The sequence below is a fragment of the Monodelphis domestica genome, chromosome 2, assembly GCF_027887165.1.
Source record: "Monodelphis domestica isolate mMonDom1 chromosome 2, mMonDom1.pri, whole genome shotgun sequence".
Classification (NCBI taxonomy): Eukaryota; Metazoa; Chordata; class Mammalia; order Didelphimorphia; family Didelphidae; genus Monodelphis; species Monodelphis domestica.
In genome coordinates, this window is record NC_077228.1 from 138,914,303 (window position 1) to 138,934,247 (window position 19,945).

The window sequence follows — 19,945 nt, forward strand, 5'->3', positions numbered from 1 at the left end:
TTCCAAGTTATGCTAGGGGTGAGGGAAAAAGAGGATTTGAGGGCAATTCCAAGGTTACACACCTTAATATTATGAAAGCTGCTTTAAAGACTGATCTGACATTTATTCCAAACAGGCTTAGAATAAGTGTCAGCTCAGTCTTCTTTACAACGTGGACCATGGTGAGCCAACTAGGAAGGTGTTAAAATAGGAATCAAGCATGAGACCCTAGACTAGAGTAAAAGCTACTGCGATCATTGTCATGCCAAAGTGCCATATTTGGAAGGCTTTGACACAGTACTTGCTGTTCTTCAAAAGCATAGAAACAAAAGTACTAGCAAAAACAGTTAAAACAGCAAGCTGGGAAGTAACTGGAAAATTTGAGTTCCCAACCCCCATGATCGTTTCTCCATTAGCAGTCTCAATGCTACTATCCTAGAATCTTCATGTTCTTTCCATGAAGTTTTGTGCTGCTTTCTCTCTACACTCAAAGTGTATACTTGCCTGTCTAAAGTCCAAAAATTTCTAGTTATAAATTTGAATATAGAAGACAAGATGGATATATGGGTGACTCCATAAAAATAACAAGTAGTTTGGCAATCAACTCAATAGTGAGATAAATGAAAGGACAGATTTCAGGATTGATTAAGTAGAAGAAAGTTGAGTCCACCAACAGGTATCAGGAAATTGAAAGTGAAAAGAGAAGACAATGAACACATAAATATATGTCATACTTTATATGTTCATTGTCCTCTCTTCTCTATAGTATAGATAGTAAGACAGTCAAAGGAAGATATTTCTTAACCAATAAAGTAGATTCTTTAAGTATAGACACTTCCCATGCATTGATAATTACTACTGTCTTCATTAAGGAATTTCCTTTGTGAAAAGGAGTCATTTCAAATTTGAAATTAAGATAAAAATTTCAAGAGATCATTTCTTTCCAATCTTCATTCCTAAACTTTGAGATATACCATAAAATGGCAAACAATATTTCTGTTTATCTACATACAATAAATAGGTGTCTTTCAAAAATAAATTAACAAACTTTCCACATAATCTTACCTCCCCAAAAGCTCCTCTACCAATCACCTTTAATATTTCAAAGTCTTCTTTATGTAATCGCATCTGTTTCACCTTAGAAGTGAATGGTTTGGCTGTAAGAAAAGAACATTATCAATTAATTACTTTTCAAGGAAAATGAAAATTTACATATAAAAAGTAAATTTTTGTGCAGCCATATTACATGCTAAAAGCTCAAACTATCCATCATTTCTAGACCTAAAAAATTCTCATCATAATTAAAGAGGAAATAATTTTAGTAACAAAATCAAAGTTTTTTTTTAATTTTTCTTATACTTATGTCATTTGGGGGAAAATATAAAGGCATGCATCTTAAAATGTTTTCAAATATCTTTGCAGCCTAGTGTGGCTATGTAATAAAACTGTCAATTCATGCCCACATTAATAATACACATTTAAACATTTAATATATTTATCTTGTGTTATTGCTAGAAAGAGAAAGAGGAGTTCTAAAACTAGTTCAAACAAATTAAGCCATTACATTAGAATTTCAAATAAAATATACTATATAAACATACCAATAAAATATACTGTATAACATAACAAAAATTTTTTTTTATTTATTTGATTATTCTATTAGGACAGGAAACACATTAGTAATTTAAGGCAAGGCATAAGAGAAAAGGAATGGACCAAATATACAAAATATGAGGATGCTATTTTGAATTTTTAAAAAACATGATTAAATTTTAATACTATTAAAATTTTCTATAAACATTGAATTTACTTCCTGTGAGACTAAGTTAATTTTCAAGTTAGAGAAAAATCCAATATTAAGATCTGACATTAAAATTTTTATTCTATATTTAGTTTATTCCTAGCAAAATTTAAGAAACCAAGAAAATATTCTTAAAACCCAGAGATTTCACATATGATTAATTCTTACCTAAGAATGAGTATTAAGGCAAAAAAGTGATTGAAATTTTAAAAATCATTTTCTTTTATTGCTAAGATTTATTCCATTATAAAAATGTAATTCTTCTGATGACTAATTATGATCAAACAAATTAGAGATCTGTCAAATTTTACAGTTGTAGTCTCTAATAGCAAACATTTTTAATTTATAAAAATTCCTTAAGCTAAGAACCCTAAGCTAGATTTATGGCTATTTATCTGACAATACAACATTTTAAGACCATAGTAATTGAGGCAAATAGTATTGCAAAGGTTTATTTTATTTTTATTATATGATAATATAGTTTGTCAATCTATATATTTATCTCAAACTTCTCTGAATGCAGGAAAGGGACTGAAGGGATTTCAAGGTACAGAATAGGAGAAGAAGGAGCTTAGGACAAATATTATACCAGATACACTAGGGCCATGATGGAGAACCTATGGCATGCATGCCAAAGAGGGCACACAGAGACATCTCTGTGGGCACACATGCTATCACCTGCCAGACTTAGTTACTAGAAAAACAGAGGGACTTGCCCAGAACTGCTCTTTTTCCCATTTTCCCTGTTCCTCCCCTCCCCTCTACCCGGCAGTCCAATGTTAGCACTTACTACTTCCCCTCCCTCTCATAAGGCAGCAGTGCGGGGTTACAGCACTTAGTATCTGGAGAGGCAGGGCACAGCATGCAGTCTGGTGGGGGAGGCACAGCACCATCATTAAAAGGTTTGTCATCACTGAGAACCTGTTGTGGTCAGAGGAATGGGGTGAGAAAGAAGATGCGTACAGCATTTCTGCAAAGCCATCTGGCTAGTTGACAGGGACCAGCAACTAACTTTCAAATAAGCTTCTTTCTTGGGTACCGGCTATACAATTGTGTCTATCCTTTATCTTATAATTGGAACTAATATTATTCACTTGTTTGATTGCTATCCCAAAAAACCCCAATCCTGGAAACCTATAATAAATCAATGTAGCATGGTCAGAGGATTCTCTCTGTGTGCCAACCTGCTGACACAATGCTGAAGTTCTGTCTCTGTGTTCCTTGTCTGTTTGTTCAATCTATTTCTCTCCCTCTCTAGTCCTTAATCTTTACCCATTGCTTTCTCAGTCTATAGCTTCCCTCAAGAGGTTATTAAATCCACACAAGAACTTTTCACTAAGGAACCTTTCTACTCCAGAGAATAAGATCCAAATTGGGAACCAATGCTACTAATAATAATTTCCAGTATTTGGTAGATCTCATACTAGGAAAGAAACCATCAGACTTTGTCCTAAACGAGACCACTTTGGACACAATGAAATCTTGCAAATTCCCAGCCTGAGCTTTATCTAAGATCCTTAAAGAACATAGCTACTAACACTTAAAAAAAATGTAGTAGGAGGAGCATACAAGGTCCTAACATTCCCTCCAAAATTGCCCCAGAATCCTGTCCTCAAGGTCCAATTTAGAAGAATTAATAAAATTTTTAAACAATGAAAAAGTTATTAGATAGGGATAAACAAAACCAGAATGAAGAAAAGAATAATTTTAGATAAGTATCTAAGAGAAAAAACTCAAAGAAAAAAACAGATTAGCCACAAATTCAACTAAAATTTCTGGAAGAAATATAGAGTTGAGAAGGGAATTTTTTAAGGGTATAAATTATATTAGAAATGAAATAAGATTTTTAGAGGAAAGAACTTGAAAAAGAAATTAGAGATTTGGAAGAAGCTTAGTATTAAGAGGTACAAAAGGTTAAAAGCGAATAACAGACACCCTAAAAATTAGAATAGAGCAAATGGAAATTAATGACTCCAAAAGAACAAAAATAAATATTAAAAACAAAGCCATGAGATTGAGAAGAAAATGCATTAGGGGGCAACTGGGTAGCTCAGTGGATTGAGAGCCAGGCCTAGAGATGGAAGGTCCTAGATTCAAATCTGGCCTCAGATACTTCCCAGCTGTGTGACCCTGGGCAAGTCACTTAACTCCCATTGCCTAGCCCTTACCACTCTTCTACCTTGGAGCCAATACACAGTATTGACTCCAAGACGGAAGGTAACGGTTTAAAAAAAATGCATTAAAGGGATCTCTTAACAAATGCCCTAGAAAAGAGATCAAAGGGAGATGATTTAAGAAGCACAGAATTACCTTAAAGTCATGACTCAAAAAAGGTCCTGGAGATGATATCTCAAGAAATTATGAAAGAAAACTGTATAGAAATATTAAAATGAAAGAGCAACATGAAAACAGAATCTCCTGTTAATCATATATAGGAAGCTCCAAAATGAAAACTCCCAGGAGCATAATAGCCAGACTTCATAGTTTCCAGGTAAAAGAAAAATGGTGTCAGAAAGTATCCAGGAACAACACAATAATTATCATACAAGATTTATCAGCTACCACTCTAAAAGGACTGACAAAAAAAAAAGGAATACAATAATCCAAAAGACAAAAGTTCATAGGCTTACAATTAAGAAAAATTCACCCAAGGAGCAGGTAGGTTCAGTGGAAGATAGTCAGGCCTAGAGTCAGGAGATCTTGGGTTCAAATATGGCCTCAGACACTTCCTAAAAGAATGATCCTAGGCAAATCACTTAACACTGCCTAGCCTTTACCACTCTGCCTTGGAACTTATAAGACTGGAGGTATAGATGGGGGCTGGGGGGATTCACTCAACAAAACAAAGTATAATCCTATGGAGGAATTGGAGGGTAAATACAAGGCTTTCAAAAATACCAGAGGAAAAATCAATAAGTGAGTAGAAAAGTTTGAAATGCAAATAAGGGAATTAAGAAAAACATAAAAAGTAAATACAAAAAAGCAAAACAAACATTAAACAATTATGGAATGATTACATTCTAACAGGTGAGGTGATACAAGTGTCCATAGGTGATGCTAATGTTAGAAATCCTAGAAGAAGTTAAATAAGCGAGTCTGGAAGTAGTTTTGTTATGTTCTGATAATCATAAAAGAAGGAAAAGGATAGGGGGAAAAATGCACTCGGGGCAGAAGTGGGAGAAAGAGCAAAGTAGCATAATATCTCATATAATCAGGGTACACAAGTAGATTACACACACAAGGAAGGAGGAGTACTGGGAAGCAGGCATCACCTGAACAGAATCTTGAGGTTCTCCAAAGGATGGCAGAATACACACAGAGAAATTAATATTGATGTCATCACTTCCTATGTCTATGCTGATGATTCTCAAATCCAAACTTATTCCACTCTAATCTCTTTACTGACCTTCAGACTTGCTTCATCAAGTGCTTATTGGACATCTTAAACTGGATATCGCACAGACATCTAAAACTCATCATATCCAAAAATGAATTATCTTTTCCCAAAAAAATAGCCCACCCCTCCTCCTAACTAACTTCATATTTTATCACCATTCTCCAAGTCACTGATGTTTGCAAACTTGGTGTCATCTTCAATTCCTCGCTCTCTCACACACACATATCTAATGATTTTACTTTTTAGCATTATATCAAATAATAATGTGTGATTATGGACATCTTTGCTTTATCCCTGATCTTAATGGAAAGGCCTATAGTTCACTATTTTAATACTGACTATAGGTTTTAGAAATCTCCATTTATTCCTGGTTTAATTTCTAGTTGTTGGTTTAAAAAATTATTATTGTAGTTCATCAAAAGCTTTTTCTGAATTTATTGACATAATCATAAGTTTTACTGTTCTTAATTTATTATATTAATTATTAATATAACAAATAAACACATAAGTAAAGAGAAAAAACATTCTTTTTAAAGATAATGATGTTACTTAAAGGATTTTATAGTTAACTAAAAAATTAATACAAAATATAAGTAAAATGTAAATAAATTTAAATAACTGGCATTTCTATATATCTCCACCAAAATTCAGCAGAGAGAAAAAAAATTCCATTTAAAATGACTATAGCATGTATAAAATACCTGAAAGCCTAGCAACCATGATATGCATAGAAGCTATAAACATGAAAATTCTGCCTCTGTATCTACAACTACCTATTGAGTCTCACCTGTTGGCAAAATCATAACTTCAAATTTATAATGCCCAAAACTCAAAATATATTTCTGGAAAGATTCTTAGAGGCAATCTAGTTAAACTGCTTAATTATGTTCAGAAAGGATATCTTGCCCAAGATCACACAGAGAATGAGTCGTGAAGAGCTTCAATTTATTTTCAACTTTCCCCTAACGCTGCTAACTTTCATAATTTCCCTATTTTTGTCAGTGGTATCATCATTCTCCCAATTACTTTTTGTCTTTGATTGTTATTTTTACGTCTACCTCTTTATTTCTCCACAAATGGCTTTCCTCTCCTTTCATTTATCATTAAGATAGGAAATAAGTTGAAAGAGTAATAAAATGGGGTAATGGTGGAATGAAACTCTACAGATCTATGGGGAGGGAGGTTGATCCTGAAAAATATTTAAATATTCCTTTTTGTTTCTTAATGTATAGGTTAGACATGAAACTACCATAATTACAAGTCTTTTAGACATTTTAACCCCATTTCCAGCTTCTTCCTCTGCCTCCCCCACCTCCTGTCTCCCAAGCAAAGCTAGAAAATTAAACCCTCAGAGGAAAAAAGTTTTTAATATAATAGTTTCCATATCTGTTATCCTATATTCCTACAATTAAAGGACTCATAGGTATGTCTTTTCTGGTAGTGTTTTTGTTTGTTTTGTTTTGCTTATGTAAGCAGTCACTTAACTTTGTATTTTTAACCTATTGATCCCAACACTAGGCAGATTACCTGTTGGGAGTCATCAGGACACGATGTCTTGCCGAGGTCGAGGAAGCCAGGGGATCACAAAGTGACTCCTTGGCAAAGTGGAATTGCCCACTCAGCCCCCTCTGTATGACTTCTGTCATCAACATCCCTTACTAATGGAATTGATATTATTACTGTCTTCTCCCTAGTCTCTGAAAAAGTAATATAAGAACAAAATACTTGCACACTATTCCCCCAAAATATCACCAAAAGACCAGACTCACAAAGCCAAATCCAAAAGACCATCATGGATTAACTTTTGCTTAGGTATATAATTCCCAGCAAAAGCTGTACCCACAAGCCGTGCCCAGATATCTCCTACTCCCATGCTCCGAAACTTATTCTCCTAAGCCAGTACATAAATCATTTATAAGGAAAGGCCTATACAAAATGCTTTGGTACACCATGCTTCATCATGCCTCAGGTGACTTGATTTTACCAACCAAAACCCTCCTTGAAAATACTCCCTAACAAACCCTGAAAAATGATCAGCCTAATATTAAATCTGAATTGTGTTTTTAGTATCACTTTGATCCTCAATTTCACTGCTATGGCTGTTAATTGTCTTCAGGATTTCTGACTGATTATCTCTTTATTAAAGGTAATAAGTGATTTTCCTTGATTGTCTATAAGTTCAAAGCTCCTCACAAGTTAATAAGAAAATTAAGCCACCTGTGACAAAATCATTTAACTTATGTAAAACCTTTGTGTATCCTGTCAGAATCAATAGTTACAATATAAGTATAGAATGATCTCAGAATATTAATCAAACAATTTGTTAAAAGTTAATGTATCACTTATCTAATTATCTTTACTTGAACATGCATGTTGAATAATATAGCTGTGTGCCAAGAAAATGGGTATAAAAATAAAGGCTAAACCTGGGCATGGAGAAGCAGTCATTTCATACAGAGCTTTGCCCCAGGCAGATACACACATACAGCTGCCTTCCCTCTCTCATTTCCACCTAGCCTCTCATTTCTTCCTAGCCGCTCCACCTGCCAAGGACCCCATGGAGCCTTGGGTACAGCTGGATCTGAGACCTCAACATAAGGATATCAAAGACAAAAAACAAATGGTACATATATAACAAAATATTCAGAGGCACTTCTTGTGATAACAAAAGACTAGAATCAAAATAGGACCATCAACTGGAGAATGACTAAATAATACAATATTATTATACTGTAAAAAGTTATAAATGAAGAATTTTTTTTTTAATTTGTGTGAAGTCTTTCCAAAATGGTAATGCCTAGAACTGAACACAATGCTCCAGACATGATGGAATCAGACTAGATGAACTCTAAGATCCCATTAAATTCTGATTCCAGATCTTTAAAGGTTAATCTGACAATGGAATCAAGAATAGATTGAAAGAGAGAACAATTAAGAAGTAAATTCCATGGTGTGAAGGTGGTAAAAAAGATCTACAATAGAGTAACAGTGGTGGATAAAGAAAAGAAAAGACATATTTGGGAGTAGCATTAAGGCAGAATGAACTAGATTAGTGGGATGTAGTAAATGAAAAATAAAAAAGAGTCAAAGACAAAATAAGAAGGTGAATGGTGGTGATAGTGACAGAAATAGCAAAATCAAAAGAAACAGTTGAATCAAAGGGAAAGTCAGTTCTGTTTTAGACAGAATAACATCTTTCTGCCTCTTCTACAAATACCCTATTCCTTTCATTCTAGAATTATAGTCTTAGAGCTAGAAGAAATTATCTAGTAGAACTTTATTTTTAAAAAAAGGAGGAAATTGAGGCCCAAAGACAGATATGCATATAATAGCCTTAATTTTTCTTTCTTTTACCTCTCTGCTTGTCAAGAAGAAAATAAGGAACTAAATTGTGTTTTCTCATCATCTTCCTGCTCCTTCTACACACTTTTGCTGGTTATTCTTCCCTATGGTGATGCATAAAGTAGATGTACTTCAACAAGGTTCTATATCCTTAGGACTTCCACCAGGCTTTGAATTCCACCCTAAAGTTGAATTTTCTGTGTTAGGTCCTGAAGGCCAAGTACTGTTTTACTTTTTCTAATTGTATTCCCAAGGTACATCCTTATTAAATATTTTTTTCATTGATTTGTTGATTCTAGAGGCTCCATTGGAATTGATTAAATAAAAGAGTTCAATGGTCAAACTTGAAGGAAAATTATGTTGGAAGTTGTATGGAACATTAATTGAAGAAGCAAGCAGGAGTCCTTATAGTCAATAAACAACTTAGATAACAATGCCTGGGAGTCTGGAATGCATAAAGATAGGGTCAATGGTATGGTCCAGAAGCCATTAAGATTCAGTAACAAGGTATATGTTAAGGCCTTTTGGTCCTTGATTTCTTCAAAAGAAATAGTCATTCTCAATCCATCCAAGTTAAACAGAGCTCAACCCCAGCCCTGAAACATTGCAGATGAAATCCAGGCCAACAGGATGAAAGATCCATGACCACAAGGCCCTCCCCTCCTTTTTCACTTGCAATATGACTACAACCTTCCTTTCCAAACAGTATACATTATTCACCTGCAACAAACACCACATTCCAAACTGCTGTCTTGCGGTTTTTCACCAAAAAACAAAACAAAATAAAAGCAAGCAAACAAAAAAGCACTTCCTCCCTCTCTCCTGTCTCCTCATGTCTCATAGGCAGTACATAGCCCCGATAAAACTTTGCTCAAAAATCACCTTTTACATGAAGGCATTACTGAAGACCACTCTCAACAGCTTATAACCTCCTTTCCTAAAACGTTGGTTTTGTATCTGTGTCAAATAGACTTATTTTGGTATATGTTGTCAGACGTTTCTTTTCCTTTATTGTCCTAGAGGTAGTTTTTAGTAGCTGTTTAATGAATACCTTTGACTGTCTGGAAGAAGAGATAAAATGGAGTTAGCGAAACTAAGAATAAAAATTGAATGCTATCTCCTAAGTTACCTGAACCATAGTGCAGGCTTTTGATGCTCTTTAAAAGTACTCTTAACTTTAGTGGTAGTCTCTCGGTTGTGCAGTTTCATCTACGATGTACCCTCATGTGGCTTTGGAGTCCAAAGGCTGAGGCGCACAGTGTGTGGCACATGGGGCATGGGACTCCAGTTGTTACGGGAGGTGTGGCTGTGGCCTGGTGTCGGCGTTCACGCGCAGCGGCAAGATGTCGGCGTCGCTCATCTTCAAAGGTGTTGGCGGCATGGTTAAAGTGGGTTCGCCAGCTGCTTCTGTCAGAGACAGCGAGTTCTAGTTGCGTTGGTGTAATGATAGCCCACTTCAAGTTGGACTTTAGCTGATCCTTGAATCTTTTCTTTGGTCGGCCTTGTTTCCCGAGTCCAGCTGACAGTTCACCATAGAATACCTGTCTTGGTATTCACTGTGGGTCCATGCGGATGACGTGTCCAGACCATCATAGCTGGGTTTTGAGGACCAGGACTTCGATGCTAGTGGAGTTGGCTCTGTCGAGGACTTCCTGGTTGGTGATTCGGTCCTGCCATTGGATCCTCATGATTGACCGGAGGGAGCGTTGGTGGAATTGCTCCAGCTGTTTCATGTGCTTCCAGAACAGTGTCCATGTCTCACAACCGTACAGGAGCAAGCTGAGGACCACTGTGTTATACACTTTGAGCTTCGTCGCAGTGCTTACACCTCTTTGTTGGAGGACTTTGCAGCGCAGCCGCCCAAGTGCCTGGCTGGCCTTTTGGATCCTGGCATTGATCTCATGGTCTAGGGACCTGTCTTTGGCGATGGTGCTGCCCAGGTACTTGAAAGTGTTGACGTTAGAAAGCTGCGTGCCATCGATTGTAAAGCGCGGCTGGTTAGTTGGCCTCCCTGGTGCAGGTTGGAACAGCACCTCTGTTTTGCTGAGGCTGATAGTCAGGCCAAACAGTTTTGTTGCGGTGGAGAACCTGTCCACAATGGTTTGGAGATGCTTTTCTTGGTGGGCCATGAGAGCACAGTCATCTGCAAAGAGAGCTTCCAGGATGAGTCTCTCTGTTGTCTTTGTTTTTGCAGTCAGGCGGCGAAGGTCAAATAGTGAGCCATCCAGTCAGTATTTGATGTAGACGCCCAGGTCTAGATCCATCACAGCATGTCGTAATACTTGGGTGAAAAATAGGTTGAATAGTACCGGAGCGAGGACACAGCCTTGTTTCACGCCATTGGAGATGTTGAAGCGATCTGAAGTATTTCCACTAGATAGGACTTCCCCTGTCATATCGACATGAAAGAGCTGGATCAGTCTGATGAATTTTGCTGGGCAACCGAGCTTGCTGAGGATCACCCACAATGCGTCCCTGTTCACCGTGTCGAACACCTTTGTCAGGTCTATGAAGACAATGTAGAGACTCAGGTTCTGCTCAAGGCATTTTTCCTGCATTTGCCTCACAGTGAAGACCATGTCGATGGTACTGCGATCTGGTCTGAAGCCACATTGTGATTCAGGCAGGTTCTGCTCTGAAACAGATGACAGGAGTCTGTTGAGTATAACACGGGCAAGGATCTTTCAAGAAGTGGAGAGTAGTGAGATGCCTCTGTAGTTGTCACAGGCTGCTCGTGAGCCTTTGTTCTTGTATAGGGCTACGATGGAGGCATCTCTGAGTTCTGGGGGCATGTCTTCCTCTTCCCATATGCTGGTCAGTACTATGTGGAATGCCTGGAGCGCTTTTCCATTTAAGGCCTTGTATACCTCGGTTGGGATCCCGTCTTTACCAGGTGCCTTGCCTGCACTCATTTGTTGAATGGCTTTTTGGACTTCCTCTATTGAAGGAAGGACGTCAAGTTGTTCAATGGAGCGGTTTTGGGGGATCTGGTCAAGGGTGCTTTGGTCGACTGAAGAGGGTTGGTTGAGAAGCTGACTGAAGTGTTCTTTCCACCTGTTGCTGATGCCTTTTTTATCTTTTATGAGAGTGTCACTGTCAAAGGATAGCAAGGGAGTGGTAGTGGGTTTTGATGGCCTATAGACAGTCTTGAGGGCACTGAAAAATTGTTTGTAGTTTTTCATATCAGCAAACCGCTGGATTTCTTCTGCCTTTTTTTCCCCACCATCGGTCTTGCATCTTCCTGATCTCACGCTGCGCCGTGGCTTGGAGAGACTTGAATCTGTCCTTTTTAGGAGCAGAGTTTGGGTTATTTTGCCACTCCATAAAGGCTTTGTTATTCTTGCTCAATAGGTCTTCAATAGCAGTGTTGTTCTCGTTGAACCAGTCCTGGTGGTTGCATTGTTTTGAGCCTAGGACTCCCTTTGATGTTTCCTTCACTGTGTCTCTGAACTGGTTCCATTTCTCAGTTGAGCTTTGTAAAAAATAGACTCGAATACAGGACTACAATCCCCACAAGCCTTTGTTCCACTTCCCCAAGATGCTCTGTAATCTCACAGGAATTCTGAGGTAGGCCGAGATCGAGGAAGGATTTAAGCTGGTGGCAAAGGTTTTTGGGGCTCTCTCTCTCGCCTCTTTTGAACTTCTGTTTTGGAGCAGATGCATCTCTTCTGTGATGTGAGGTTATCTGGCCTAGGCCTCTGGCCTGGGCACGTGTTTTTTCTTATTCTGTATTTTCTTTAATCTTTAACCTTTAATAAAACCTCTAAAAAAATATAATACTCCTTGCAGAGAGAAACTAATTTCTACCTGCCTCAGGCTCCCCATATTCCTAAATTTTAATCTTTACAGCTTCCAGTGAGTGGTCCCTTGGCAGACAGCTTGTTGTCCAGACAGGACTGGAATGTTTGCAAATAAGATGTGTATAAGGGGTGTATGGGGTGCTCAGGGAGGGGTAGTATCTCTGGTATGGAGGGCTTGTCATGCCCTCCTAGGGCAGCTCTCCAGCCTCTGACCCCCACCTGACACCCAGCTCTCACTTGTGGCTCCCAGTAGCTGCTAGCATGTGGCAGCGGCCACACCCCGGGCAACGGCTTCGACAGGCCAGCTAAACCTTGTGAGGGTAGCCATTGGGTAGTCGACCCCTGATGAACCAGGGCTTTGCTCACCCAGCATGTGAAGACTGCTTCGGCTGAACAGACGGAAGAAACCAATAAGAAGGTTCATCAGCTGAGAGGGCGACGCAGCGAAGCACTGTGGAGTGCTTAGGGTGTGTTGGAGCACAAAGGACAACATGGCCATCCAATGCAGCTGAGGAAGTCTCCAGACATAACGATTTTTTGGTGCCACTGGACCCAGGCTTCCAACGCCGAGAAAGTGGGACTATCTCTGTGCAACTGCTTTTCCACTTAAATCTCTTTCACGCACAAGTATCTTTGTGCACACTCATCTATCCTAACTCTTAACTTTAAAAGTACTCTTGAACACTAAGACAAGCTGAAGTTAAGCTAAACTCTTTAAAAACATCTAATTTTAAGACTGTTCAGTAAAGCAAAGGTTGTTTTCTTTCTTAGATCTTGAAAATAACATGCCAAGCATGGATAGTTGGCAGTATGTTGAATATGAAAAATAACCAATGACACTAAGATTTTGATTTCTTTAATTAAGGATACAATCTATGAATGGTATTTTAAAGTAAAATTTGAGATTGTCATTTATGCTTCCATTTCAATGAAAAATTCTCATTCTCTACATTATTCCTAAAGAAATCCTGGCCAAACTTGTTGAGTTTGTGGTGGTACTGCTGAAATTTCAGGCTAGGTACTATATATTTTGGATTAGATACTGTACCCAAGAGGAAACAGACCAATGCAGGCTTGCCCTTGAAAATTCAGACAAAAAAATAACACAGAATTTCAAGTTAGAAGTAAAAACCAAAAATAATGAGTCTAACTTATTTGTATAGTTGAGGTACCTAAAGCCCAGAAAGTTTAAATGATTTTGCACACAGTCACATGGATAGTAGTAAAACAGCTGTTGGAATCTGAATCCAATTCACCTAACAAAATCTAATAGCCTTTCTAATATAAAGCACTGTAGATTGCTAACATCACAATGCCTGAATTTGCTGTCCTCTCATCAAAATTTTGAATTATTTTAAGTTAGATCTAGAAAGACTTAAAGACCACTTAATTCAACTCCATTTTACCAAAGAGGAAAATACCAATGAAAAATATCAATAAAAAGGCTCCTCCAAACACCAGCTAACTTGGGTTTTTTTTTTTTACACAAATATATAAATGTTTAGAAGTCAATTTCTATTACTATAATAATTTTCTTTGTAATTGGATTCAAATGTAACATGATCCATAATAACTATTAGATTGTGAGCTCCTTGGGGGCAAGGGCTTTCTTTTGCCTCTTTTTGTATTCCTAGTACTTAGCACAAAGCTTGACATATAGTAAGTACCTTGACATATTATTTATTGATTAACATCTTAGGTTGTCTCATTTCTCTTAAGTGGGTCAGAATTGGGGTTCTTGGGAAGTAACTAGGGAGAACACTGGAAAAGGGGGAAACATTCAAGTACTCAAAAACAATTTATGATTAATCATTACATAAAAACTAATGTGCATATAATTTTCCATTTTGAAGGAAATTCTACAAAAGTACAATTGAAATGGTAGTAAAAAAGTATCTGCTTTCAAATATTATTTATGACTGCCTCTTTCAGTGAATCTGGATCAGTAAAATAGCAGGGGAGTAGCAGAATAAATAATTTCTTTCAGTGTGTTTGAAACATCTACATGGCAGTTATTAGTGAAATATATTGGCACTTCTCCATAATTCTATATTAGGAATGCTTCTCAAACTAGTGCTACATTTTCATCCCATGTATAGTAAAGACCCAACTCTTCTAAGATCTCTCCCTCCCCCTTATAACTTTGATCCAGTCTTTTGCACACTCTAGCTAGAAGAGGATATTTCAAAGGGAAGGAAATGCTATGTGCAACAAAAACATTTCCTTTACAGGAATGATGTTCCATTCACTTCCAATTTTCAGGTCTACAAAATAATTATTATGGATAGATCATGCAACTTGTTAGATCATGCATTCCATTTTGTATCAATGCATTTAAAAAGAAATTACTTGGGGAGAGGGATTAAAGAGGAAACAGATATTTCTTTCCCTGTTGAAGGCAGGTCATTTATAAGCCAGTGAGCAAAGAGCTCTCTTTGCTTCAGTTTAATATGTTTACCTGGAATATCCTCTTCCTTCCTCACCTCTGCCTCTTGGAATCCCTCTTTTCTTTCAAGATGAAGTCCAAGCAAAACCTTGTGCTTAAAAACTTTCCTGATCTCCACTCCAACCAACTATTATTCTAATCACATCCTATCTTTCACACTTATTTTGTATTAATTCTTTACATACTTATATTATATGTCATCTTATTCAACAGAATGTAAGCAACCTGAGCACAGTAATTGTTTCTTGTATCTGTACAATGCCTAACAGTAGCAAAAGCAGTTGCTTATTAATTGCTTGTTGACTAAAAGATAGATTGCATATAGAATGCAATTAGCAAATGTTTGTTGATATCAATTGAATAATTATTATATTCAAGATAGTAAGGTGTACTTAAGGATGACAAGATTAACTGAATACTAACTCTGCTAATGAATTTATAATCTAGTACTTCAGAAAAGATATGTACACAACAAGAATACAAAACAGAATGGACTAAGGGGAAAAGAGATACAAACAAAGCTACAAAAGTACACAGCTAGAAAAGCTTTTGAATGAAGTAACTGCTTGTAAAAAGATGATTCTAAAAGCAATCTCATTTGAGGTGGGTCTTAAGTAATCAGAAGAATTTTAAAAAGGCAGAGATAATAAGCAATGCAGCCACAAATAAAAACAAAGTTGTGAAGGAAAAAAATTGTTTATTTTGTATAAGAAAGTTTAATTTAGTTATTACTCAATGCTATTTACATCAGTTATTTATTTGCCCAGAGTTATTTTGCCAATAAAGGAACAATTGACAATGAGAGAAGTAACTTTGCTCCATATAAAACTTTCTTCCACTTGCTTTGTAACTGCTTCTTGGATTTCCTACATGACAGTGAATAAACAAGGAAAACTTTAAGAAACTTATACAATTGCAAAAAAGGAGAAAAGTACTGAGGTATTGGGGGGCTTGGGGGGGGCTGGGATCTGAACCATAAAGAATAAAATTTTAACTATTAATACCTAAATTTAAACTATATTGCTTCAGTTAAAGTGAAAAATGGATAATCTATAGTGCTTAGAGAAAATATGATTGGAATTTCCTCCCCATTAGTCCATTCTGTTTTACAATGCTGTCTTCAATCTAAAACAAACTGAACTAGAATTACTCAGAACTTCTAGAATTAATTCTACTGAACACAGCTGAAATTAAGAGGTTGCCTAGCTCTTTAACTTAACATTATTTAGCATTTCAACCATCTTAAAAATGAAGATACTGATATAAGAATTGTTTCCACTGGACAAAGCAAAAAAGAGGAGGTACTGAGAGCCCACAAACTCAGAAATAAGCACTCAAGCATAAGGCTAACATTAGAGATTAATACATAGATTCTCTGTATTAAAAAAGTCAATCCCAGATAACACATGTATAACCCAGTGTAATTGCTTGTCAACTCCAGGAGGGGGGAGGGAAGGGAGACAACATGATTCATGCAATCTTAGAAAACGTATGAGTAAATTTGTCACTGGTTCTCCTATGTGCTGTACTCCACATATGTCTAAAATATAATAAATTCCAGGAAGATAGTAAAGGTAGGTTCATTAGTATTTGCAAGTATTATAACTCCAAAAAGATTTTTTGTCTAGACCTACAATTCATCTGCGTAAAGAACTTTCAATATGGAAATTTTTCCTCCACCAATGCAAGTAGGTAACTCATCTAAAACTTACAGTCTTATTAGAACTGCCTGGAGTACTCTGAGTCATGGCCACAAAACTAGTATTTGTCAAAATCAGAATTTGAATTCAGGGCTTACTGACAGCCATCTAATCTACAATGCCAGTTCAAAGTGCCTCTCTCCACAAAAATTTAAAGTTTATCGTGTCCAAGATAAGCTTATATTTCAGAACTTTAATGGAACCATGATCTCAACAATGTAGGGTATTCCCTACATGGATATAGATCATAGCCTTTCCATACTACCTCATTTGCAGGAGTGTTGTTCATATTTTCCTACAGATCAACCACAGAGATTCTACTCAACCTATTAGAAGCTTTCCTGAAGATTTTTTAATATGTCATGGACACAAATGTAGCTCTTGCACTTGTTCTTCTGTGACCATTTGCTCCCAGTATATGAATGGTCCATCACCTTTTCCTACTCACATATTTCCTGGATGATGAAACTATGCCAAACTTAGATACAAATATAAGCTATAAATCTTAAACATTTACTACCAAATTCATAAGCAATGATGCCCACAGGATTCTAGAAAAATGATGAAATATCACACGTCAAGGAAACAAATTTACCAGGCTGCCGCAACAAAAACTATAAAAATGCTTCCAGAGTCAGAGGAGATAGGGAAAGGGAGGGAAAGTGAACAATGTGAAAAATGAAAAACAAGGGATAATGTGGCCCCTACCATAATGACAAACAATGGTTCCCATAGGCCTCAAATGAAGAGACCCAGAAGAGTTAAGTGACTATTCCTGACAAAGCCTAAGTGCTGAAGTACAAAAGGGGTAGCAAAGGTTGCAAGTATATGAAGGAATTCTCAAAGACAAAGTTCCCCCTTACCAACATAACTCTGCAGTAAAAAGAGATTGAGAGCAGGCCCTTGAGAAAGTGCCAGAGCTGACTCACCTGTCCCAAACAACAGAAACCTGGAGGTCTGTATCCCTTCCACCTATCTGTCTAGCCTGCACCAAAAGGAAATGATAAAGGAATAGGAGTATTTAAGAAAGCTACTTCCACATGCTAATCCAACAGTGGGACAGAGATAAAGAAAGAATAGAAAAGCAGCTGAATCAATAAGAGAATAAGTATTTATATCTCACCCACTATAAGCCAGGCACTGAGCTAAGTGCTTTACAAATATTATCTCATCTGATTCTCACAACAACCATGCCACTGAACATGGGAAAGGATTTCTCACTTTAAATTCAAGGTTCAAATCATCAAAAAATTTTACACCTTTAAATGTAGATGGCATCACTAAAATTCCAGATAACAAACAAGTCAAAGAAAAGCTTCTAAATCAAGGAATTTTGCAATTTAAAAGAATCAAATAATCATATTAATAATGACTTCAAAATAATAGTGAAATTATAAGGCATGTCCATAAAATAAAATGAAAAGTAAATTACTTAATGTAAGTAAACAATTGTTTCATTTTTTATAAAAAATTAGTTAAGTTAAAAGAATTTTTTAAATGGAAATAAAAGAAATTAGATAAGAATTATTTCAAAATCAATCAACAAAAAATAAAGAATGTTATTTAGCAAAAATCAATCAACAATGATCATCAAATAAGTTCAAGAAGTTACAGAATTCAAAACATCAGTGACAATTGGAGATGAAGAGTTAGGAGACAAATCATGGTACTTTAAAATTAGATTAACTAGAATACAGAAAAGATAGAAAAAGGAAAAATATGGCTCTAGATTAAAAGAAATAGATGAAGGAAATTCTCAAAATAGATTTGTAAAAAGACATTTTACAAGTATAAAGAAGTCATCAGATGACAGTGGAAAAAAGAAATAAAAAATTTAAGTCTCTAAAGCAAATAATTATCACATTTCAAAAAAAACAAATAAATATTCTTAAAGTCAAATGAAATGTTATAAAGCAGAAATTAGAATTTTCCTAGGTTTTTTAGCACCCTCGTGGAAATGAGGAAAAAGTGAGTCAAAAACAAATAATTCTTAAATATGGATACAAAAAATACATATTCTAAAAATTCTAATTTGAAAGCACGAGGGAGTTCATTTAATAATCAACAAGAACTCAAAAAGTTTATTTTTTGAAGTTCTACTAAAAAGAGACTTTGTAGTAGTCAGGGAGGGTTTTCAGACTGCCATTATAAGAGTTTTGAAACAGAAATGTTAAGATAAAAGAATTATTAAAATGTATGTAGGAGTACAAGTGTCCAAAACTAACAATAGCCCCAAAAGGAAAGGCCTCAATGAAGCTAAAAAAACATTTCTCTAAAGAGAGAGCTTTAGGGAGGAAAAAAAACAGATCAAATTACCAAGAATCATGCAGTTGCTAGTTCTAAAATATAAAAATTTAATTTTGTTCACTAATTAGTTTTACCAGGAGAAATTTTAGAAAAGTAAGAAAATTGAAAAGAATAAAATGACAAGACAAATCATATTTAGTACTTAATGTACTATCAATTTTAAAAACACACTGGTGTCAAGGATTATACCTTGTGTAACATCAAAAATGAAAAAGTACTTACTTGCTTATGAGGAATTTATATACAATGTTAAAAGATAACATGTATACAACAGCAAAGAACATTGGTTCTGTTGCTGCTTCCTTAAGGCTATTAAACTTTATTTCAGGCTCTCAGGGACAATTCCAGTGGAGTACCTATGAATTTTCAGTGTTTTCCAAAGTGGTCTTTTTAAGGATAAAGTCTGATCACTGGCATATTCCATCTTCCCTGGTTCTTCAAGTTCTTAACCTGAATCTGTTGGTTCTGAGCAATATTAGACTGCCACTAAATTGAGCTCTTATTAGGCAGCTAGGAAAACTGCTATTTTGAAGTGACAGAATGTTTTGTCCCCTTTGGTCTGGAATTCTTTTATAGTTATTCATTTACAGACTTAAGTCTGTGCTGGAATCTGGAGCTGAGATCCCACTGTGCTTGTGGGTTCCAAGCCACCCTGCTGCTCTAGTTTGTTTCTGAAATTCCTCCTTATACAGCTCCACGACTAGAGAGTACTCTTTACTCTAGAATAGAAAACCACTCTTGGGTGCAGTTTCCCTTCTTGATCTGCTTGTGACAAGTTCTGTGATCCAGAAATGGGTAATGGCTGACAAAGCTTCCAGTCGGCCCCTTGCATTAGGTCTTGTATTCATGTATACAGTCTTTCCCTTAAGCTGAAATGTTTTGAGTTGAGCCCTATCCCCAGAACTTGTAGATCTCTGTCTAACTTTGCGGACCTGGGCATGATAAGTTACTCATCATGACTACTTCTTGGATTTTCTTATCAGGATTTGGTTTTGTGTTTTTAGATTTGTTTGAAGAGGGAGAGAAGCTCCTTCTAGCTATTTTGCCAACTTTGCTTTACCTTTCTTCTAACTTATTAAATAGTTTATAGCTGTTATTTCTTAATTTCTAATCCTTTTGCTAGATTCATCATATCCTGATAATGGATTTTTGAAACACTTTTACATTTTATCT

At 36.2% G+C, this 19,945-nt stretch overlaps 1 protein-coding gene across 20 annotated transcripts in view; it reads right to left on the reverse strand.

Moving 5' to 3' along the window:
- Window positions 1-19,945, reverse strand: part of CDC42BPA (CDC42 binding protein kinase alpha) — a 414,118-nt gene that overhangs the window by 320,959 nt on the left and 73,214 nt on the right. For 17 of the 20 annotated variants that reach the window (XM_001368345.5, XM_056816035.1, XM_056816037.1 and 14 more), the window contains exon 2: window positions 1,045-1,136. In XM_001368345.5, the coding sequence (XP_001368382.1) occupies window positions 1,045-1,136 (92 nt within the window). Of the gene's footprint in view, window positions 1-1,044; window positions 1,137-2,570; window positions 3,387-19,945 lie in introns of those variants that run through there. The other 3 variants (XM_056816039.1, XM_056816040.1, XM_056816028.1) reach the window with 2 other exon arrangements.